The following is an 8,065-nucleotide window of genomic DNA, read 5'->3' on the forward strand; positions in this document are numbered from 1 at the left end:
AAAAAAAAAAAAAAAAAGAAGAAGAAAAAGAAAAAAATACTCTTTTTTTTCCCCCCACGTTGTTTATAGCAATCGCAGCCCCATCGCAAGCCCTGGGCTGCAGACAGCCATGTTTGCTCTCCCTCGCGCTGAAGGGGCGAAAAGGGAGGGTACCTGCACCTACAAAAGCATAGCTACAGATTTGAGCTCGCATTTGTTGTTTCCAACAAGGCGGCGGGACCTCCACCCACTAGCGTTTAGCTGAACTTGGATCTAGCCCCGGAAACGCTAGTATCCTTCAGAGATGGAAATCCATACAGTGCACGGAAGATATAACCTTAACTTTACTAGAAACCATTTATTCACATGAAAAAGACAGTGGCCCATGCTTTCGGATGACAATAGAAACATATATATATATATTTATATATAGCGAACGTACATTTACCATCTCTTAAATAAACCGCATTCACTTAAAGGGAGGAAAGTGTTACCCTAGCTCTAAAGCAACAACATAGCCCCCCAAACTCAATGAATTGTAAGCAAAAACTACCAGACACACTGGAGGTCCATTGCTGGTACTGTAGGAGAGGAAAAACAGTAAACCTTTGGCGAGAAGACTTGCGAATGGACTGTTGGATTTACCCTAGTTTGCCCTTAGCAGGAATCTGCTTCGCCAAGCCCCGAAATCTCCAGTGGCCATTCAGTGTGTGGAGCTGCACGTGAAAATGAAACTTTCAGTTCCGCAGGGTGGATGTGTCATGTAAACCAAGCTACATTTGCATTCAGATGGCAGGTCACAGAGACTGAGAATTTCCTTTCTTTTCGTCTTTTTTTTTTTTTTCTCCTTTTCTTTCTTCCTTCACCCTTTCTCTCTCTTTCTCCTTTGTTCCCCCTTTCCATTTCAAAACAAGGGATTTCCAGTGAAGTATTGGAGTCGATCTCTGTTCAGTTTCTTTTCTTTCATCCTTCGATTCTGGAACCAGATTTTGACTTGCCGGTCAGTGAGGTTGAGCATTCTGGACAACTGCAGTCTTTTCTCTTTGTTTATGTATACATTGAAGAAAAACTCACGTTCCAGTTCTCTTATCTGATATTTGGTATAAGGGCACCTCTTTTTCCTGGATCGCTGAGGAATTGCTGAAATTCAAGAGAGAAGAAACTGATTTATGCTGCTGTTACGAACACACTCAGAGATCCGAAACTTTGACAATATCTCCCTGCCCAGAAAGCAGCCCCTCTGGCAGCTCAGGAAATCTTCCTGGGGCTTTTGCTCTCCTTGCTCCCTGGGTGACTTAGGAGGAAGAAAAAAAAAAGAAAGAAAGAAAAAGAAAAAAAAAAAAACAGAATATTTCCCAACTTGTCCTTAAAAGAGAGCACTCTGAGCAGCAGAGAGATATTTAAATGGGCTGGAAATATTCCAAGTTGCTCATACTCCTCTTCCCCCCATCCCCCGCCCCAAACAAACGAAGACCTTAAGCTCCAAAACGAAGGCAGCTCTGAGGACTACCTGTGAAATCTGCCCGTCTGTCCCCCTCCAGATCAACAATTTAATAACAATTAATATCCTCTTCCAAGAATACCTTAAGCCCACCTAAATTGGTTTCCTATCGTAAACACGCTTTACAACGGCAAAGGAAATCTTATAGGATATATAAAATCCTTTGGATGCTTATAAAATCGCACATAAAATGCGGCTTGACAAAGTGTCGGCCTTGTACTCTTGCCCCCCATTTACTCCCGCTCCCTACCTGCACTGTTGCTCTTCTCCGCAACAGCCTCCCCAGACGGGCACTCGGCGCCGTTGGCCGCTGTCACCTTCTTGTCCTGGCTCGAAGGCGCCTTGCTRCAAGGGCCGTGCTGGGACTTGCCGTCGCCCTTGTCGCCGTCGCCCTCGCCCTCGGAGAGCGGCGGCTGCGGGGGGCCGGGGGCCGCCTCGTAGAACTGGTCGAAGCCTTGCGGCAAGATGCCGTTCCTGCCCACGGCGCTGTACAAGTTGGTGGCGGCCGGGGACGGTCCGTGGTGGCCGCACACGGGGTCCGTTTTGAACAACATTTCCGTCCTGCGGTTGGCGGGCTGCAGAAAGTCCCTGTGCATCACCTCGTCGGCCGGGTAGTAGGGAGCGTAGCTGCCCCGGTACTGCCATTTGCTGCGCTCTAATCCGTATTCCCTGAATGCTACTTCGCGCACAGGTTGGACATGAGGTAAATTGGAAGAATAAGGAAAAGTCATTTGACAGGAAGACGACTGCGACAAAAAGGAGGGTTTCGTCGAGAAATCTGAGGGCGAAACGTAATAAGCGCACCCTGGCAGATACATATTGGATGCGCTGTGGCTGCAATCGTCAAACTCAGTCATGTCTTCCCTTTTGCGATTGCAAGCAACCAGGAGGCTTCAATGCATTGAACAAGATCCATCTATTGCACAAGAGGGTTTGGACAGGATCAACTAAGAAAAAATCCCCACCGTGTGCTGACGTGCAATTCATCTTGATTGATTCTAGTGGTAATTATGTCACGTGACGCGATGCAGAAATGTCCTTATATCTATATGAGCCCGTCGAAAAGCCGCCTAGGATCTCGCCAAAGAGCCCTCCCAGCTCGCCGAGATGAGCAGAGCATTTGGACAAATGCAGCAGGTTTTTTTGTTGTTGTTGTTTCCCGCCACCCTATCCTCTCGCCGGGGATGAGCGGAGGTAGCGGAGCCGATCACCTGGCAGCGCCGTCCCGCAGCCGCGCGCCGCTCCGCGCCTTCCTGCGCGGCCGCGGCTCCCACGCGCCTCAGGGAAATGGGCTCGGGAACACAAGCCTCGTTAGCAAAGGTAACCTTTGCATTGCGGGGTGTGGGCTCCAAGCCGGACAACCTCGGCTCTGTAATGTGATCACTCCCTGCCAGCAGCGCTGATGTTTGCTGGCTGCTGCTTGCACAGGCGATTAGAGGGTGATAGTTCACTCAGGAAAGCCAAGTCCCATTTACATATTCTCCCGTGCGACTGAATCTGCCCTCTCGGCTCCAGCAATCCACAGTTGGCATCAAAATCGCTCGCGAAATTCAAAGCCCAAGTCCCGATCACCTCATTTTCCCTTGCTTAAGCACTGTGCTTAAGCACTATGCGCTTGTATAAGGGCGCCACAGACAAACTGAAATGAGAAATATGCAAACAGAATATCTCTCAGTGTTTTTTTTTTTTTCTTTTTATGAAAATGAGATATTTTCGGGCTCTTCTGGAAAGAAAAGAGCTAGGACACGAAAAGAAGTCCACCAGGCACAGTTTCCTTGGGACGCAGAGCAGCAGACAAAGTGACCTCTGTTCCCGTGYCTACAACTCCCACCAAAATGTTCACTTTCATTGGAAGGGAAAAGCAGGGCTGGGAGCGGGCGACACACACAAGCCCCGCAAGCCCCGCAACCACCCTGCCTTCGAGGGTTCATTTTGGTCAGTTTTCTTTTCCTCCTTGAAATATTATTTTACACAGATGAGCACAAACCGAGTCACAAAGGCTGCAAAGAAAAGAGAACAAATAATACGCTCCGGCAATAGCTCTATGCTCGAGCAATTCCTCATTCCAGAAACGTTTGCCAGCTCTCTATGGGAATGCTTCCTCCCCCCACCCGTCCACGGTGCAGAATAGCCAGAGGAGCCCCGCCATATGCTGGTCTCCAAATCGCCCCGAAATCTCCCCAAGCCAAGCACGGCTGTCCCCAGCTTCCCTGGGCGCTCCGGCCCCGCATGAGGCCACAGATGCCTCCGAAAAGGTTCCCCAGCATGCAAGGAGCTCGGCAGGTAGGGAGCCGGAGCGAGAGCACCAGGAACAAGCCGGGCACAGGAGGGAGGCCAGGACAAACCTGGGCTTTGTCAGGGGTGGGCAGACGCCGCGGGGCTCCGCAGGGGCGCCCCGCTGCGCGCCCCGCGCCACGATGCTCGGCGAGGGCGGCTGCCACCCCCCGGCCACCGCCACGGCCACCGCCACGGCCATCGCCGCCACCCCGGCCATCCTCACCGCCACGGCCACCGCCACTGCCCCTCCAGCATCCCCATCTCTGCAGCACCCAAGGCTGCCAGGACCTGCTGAGGGGTGCCCAGTGTGCCCTTCCGAAACACAGAAAGACCAGACAAATGTGCAAAACCAGACAAAGAATATTAAGCTTAGTCCTGCATTCTTTCAAACATTTTTCCTTTTTTATACATATATATTTTTACAGTATTTTTTCCTGGTGCCTCGCTTGCAAATCACCACCAATGCCACAAACGACTCCCAGCAGATAAGCAAGGTATCGCCAGAAACCAAGACACACAAAACCACCATTTCCTCCCTTTATCGGCAACTTTCGAGCCTATTCGAATACGCTGAAGCACATGAACCACCTCCTAAAAACGATGCCTGTGCAGTTAAAATGGCTTCTGTGTCACTTACCACCCTGTGCTCGCAGGGTAGGGTCTGCTCCGTTGTGCCCCCCAGGTTTCTCTTCGCTAAAGCTCATCGTGAGAGATGGCTCTGAGAAGCTCTGAGGCTTCATTTTCCCCCACCGTTCAAGCAACTGTTTACGCCTTAGCCCGAATCCTTCACCTTGCTTTCGATGCAGCAAACACCAGCATCAATTAAATATTGGCGCAGGAGCCAACCAGTCTCAACTAATTCAAGTTCAAAGACATGGCGACTATTTGTTAATACGAAAACAGCCCTTTTAGGAAGCCATCTCTTAAAATGCAATCTAATTTGAGCAACGTAAGCCCAATATAGCCACAGAGACCCCGCTGGAAACAGGCAGACTTGGGGGTCCTCCCCGCCAGAGCTTTTTCACCCTGGGGTGGGTTCCCAGCCCAGCTCTGAGCATTACACACACATGCACACACCTTTTTTTTTTGCTGTTGTTGTTGTTGCCTTAAACAGAACAAATAGCATCGAAACATAAACGCACGTCATGTACAGATTCAGGCGAATACTTTACCGTTAGGCGTCTTCAAACATCTGCAATCGTTGCCTGGAAATAGCAAGTATTCTAGTCCAAGAGACATTTCCAAAAGCCTTCCGTGAAAATTAAGACGACTCGAGTAACATTCRGATTTAAAAATATACCCAGTCCGGTTGGAGAAGATGCGGTATTTTTGTGCCACCCAAGATAAGACACTAACTTGACCTTAACTTTGTTATGGCGCCCCTAGTATCTGGAGAACGTGAACAGACACTGTCTGGCAGCTCTCGTAAAAACTGACTGGAGAAGAGATTCTGAGTCATTTCATTTATTGCCACTACAGTTCTGCAAGAAAGCTTTTCCTCTCTGCCAAACTTTAATTATTTATGCTCTTTTAGGAAGCACAAAGGCATCCAGAGCCATTTCAAACAATCGGAGTTGCGTTTCCAGCCTTATCAAACTAGCGGGAATGGAGAGCCCCCTCGGAAGGGGTTCATCACGTTTGGACTGCGGGCGGAATGCTAAGATGTTTATGTCTGAGTAAATGAAGGAGGGGATGCTCGCCCGGCTGCTGCGGAGGACGGGGACACGCATGATGCAGCCCCAGGGTGCCCGCACACGCATGCACCCACAGAGCAGGGGGAGGGCGGGGAGAGGGGTGGAAAGACACAGAAATGATCCATCCAAAGGGATTAGCGTCCCCAGGATACAGCAGTCGTGCACATCTTCCATGCTTGCCCATGCCTGAGTGTGCCGCACATAGATGTGGCTGTGGGGGCGTGCATGTGTGCTGGGTACATGTATGTGCGCCTCGCCACATGCCTACAACCACTGTGGCCGCTCGCAGCGTCGCTCAATAGCAGAAACCTCAAGTATGTGCGTGCATGAAGCCACGCAGCGCTGCCTCGGCACATGTGTGTGCACAGCAAGTGCCCGCAGAGCCCCACGCCTGCATCTGCGGAAACGGGCAGCCTGTGTGCAGGCACATGCAGGGACACCGAAGGCGCATACATCTGCAGCATCTAGATTTTCAGATCTATGTCTTTTTTCTTTCTTTTTTTTTTTTTTTTTCTTTTCTTTCTTTTCATTCTTTTCTTTTTTTTTCCTAGGCGATTTCGGTTAGAGGCTTTGCAATAAAATATTGTCGTAAATCGGATGCCTTTAATAAATAATACATCGCTTTTCTCATCTTTTTCTCATACGAGACTCCTCCAGATTTCGCATCATACATGTAATAAATRGAATGGTTGCACTGTGGCGGATTAGGATGAGGAAGGATGGAATAAAGAGTCCCTTTCTCATGGGCTGTAGTGGAACTGAATAGTATTCCGGGGAGGAGTAAGAATGGGGGCTTTATTTGTTACTTTGATTTGTTTTGCTTTGCTTTTCTCCTGGTTTACATCATAAGGATTGCATTTTTTTTTTTTTTTTAATTGGGGCGATGCTACTGAATGAAGAGGCTTCTRTTTTCCGCAATGCGCCAACTCTCAGCACAGGGGCTGAGACTARGATTTCGCAGGACTCGGAGGTGGTGCCTCGCTTTGCTGTGCCTAGGTGTGCCCCTCGCTCCTCGGGGAGCTCCTTTCTGAGCCTCAGCTTTTCCAAGGGCAGCGAGGCAACGTGTTCGTCTGCGCTGGCCACTGCGGCAGCAAAGGCCATTTTGGACGGCGAGAAATGTGCGTCCAGGTTGGGGCGGCTGCCGTCCTCCCCACCGAAACACGAGCTCCGGGGCTCTCTTGGGAGCTTGCGGGAAGATGGCTGCACTTTTGTCCTCCTAAAAATCCAACTTCTACCTCCAAAATGGTGAGGGGCCGCTGTGCCCTTCACAAAAGAGTCCTTGCTAGCAGGCGGCCGGGTAGGAGCTAAGTTCAAATACGCCTATTAAGGCATATTGCCTTCAGGAAGGCAATAATTTTGTGTAGGTAGGAAACTATTCCACCATTCTTGTTTGGTCTTATTGAGCACGTCCCGAACAACCATATTTATGTGTCCTCCCTATCAGAAAAACACGGGAAAAACGCAGGGTTCGCCAGTGTGAATTACTGTTCCTGTTGGGAGAGGCAACCCAAGGTTTCGCGTGTGAAAACGCCTCTTCATTAGAAACAGATTCACGTGGAAATGGCAGCCAAAAGACATTTTAAATCTGGACCTGAAAATCTCTGAGATATTTATTTATTTATTTATTTATTTGTTAAATCTCGCTTTTCCCTTGGCTCTGCAGCCTGGCCGAGGCTCTGCTGCTAAGGGAACTGGGACTGCAGGTACGAGCCTGTCAGCGAGATGGGGGGCAAAAAAAAAAAAAAAAAAAAAAAAAAAAAAAAAAAAGGTCTTTATTGTTATTTGTGTGTGTGTGTGTATATATATATATATATATATATATGTTTTTTCTTTTCCTTTCTTGAGGAGCCACCAGGAGCCCGGGACAGCACTCCCAGCCCTTCTGCTGGGATTTGACCTCATGAGCTTCTATCTGGATGAATAGTAATAATAAAAAAGTCTAAAGGCCCCCTTTTCCCCGGTAAAGTCCCTGGGTCGGGGCCACGGAGACGGTCACACAAGGCCAGCCCCAGCCCAGCGCCCCCCCGCGGGGCCGAGCCGATGTCCTAGGGCAGCGGCTGGGCAAGGCCAAAGTCAGCGGCGCTGCGGAGGGCCGGGCCCGGCGAGGCCCCCGACGGCGCGAACAGGGCGGCCCGGGCAGCGCTGCCCGCGGGCGCGGAGCGGGGCCGCCTGCCGGGGCGGCGCGGGCGAGCAGGGCGCTCGGTCCGTGGCCCCGATCGCCAGTGATGAGAGGGTCACGAGAGAGCCACGAGAGAGCCCGCAGCAGCCCCGCAAGCGGCAACGCGCCCGCGATGCGAGAGGAAGGCCTGTGGGCCGGGTGGGCAAGGCCGTCCGGGAACCCTGCGCTGCATGCGGAACGCCAGCGCAGGTTACGGACTGCCAGGGTGGCGGAGCCACGTGCCGCGGCGGAGATACGCAGCTCCGAGCAGAGCTCTTAAAAAAAAAAAATGTTTATTTGTTAACCACTTTCTCCAGGCTGTGCTCAAACAGGTTATTCCAAACCACAAAACAAGCAAGCGCCGCATGCTTGCGTTCAAAAGCAGCGGAACACATGAAGGAGCTAGCCAGGATTGTTTAAATAGCTGGGATTTTACTAGGCTTTTTTTTTTTTTTT

The 8,065-nt window shown here is 50.5% G+C and overlaps 1 protein-coding gene across 2 annotated transcripts in view; it reads right to left on the reverse strand.

Annotated features, from left to right (window-relative positions):
• Positions 1-811: 811 nt before the first annotated feature.
• LOC112958268 (homeobox protein Hox-D11) overlaps positions 812-8,065 on the reverse strand; it is an 8,674-nt gene continuing 1,420 nt past the window's right edge. The window contains exons 2-4 of one of the 2 annotated variants that reach the window (XM_026052092.1): positions 5,859-5,865; positions 4,011-4,018; positions 884-1,119 (exon numbers count right to left, since the gene is read on the reverse strand). In XM_026052092.1, the coding sequence (XP_025907877.1) occupies positions 884-1,119; positions 4,011-4,018; positions 5,859-5,865 (251 nt within the window). Of the gene's footprint in view, positions 1,120-1,730; positions 2,416-4,010; positions 4,019-5,858; positions 5,866-8,065 lie in introns of those variants that run through there. The other variant, XM_026052090.1, reaches the window with a different exon arrangement.

Source organism: Nothoprocta perdicaria, unplaced genomic scaffold (assembly GCF_003342845.1).
Source record: "Nothoprocta perdicaria isolate Ctin4 unplaced genomic scaffold, notPer1 scaffold_83, whole genome shotgun sequence".
NCBI classification, from domain to species: Eukaryota; Metazoa; Chordata; class Aves; order Tinamiformes; family Tinamidae; genus Nothoprocta; species Nothoprocta perdicaria.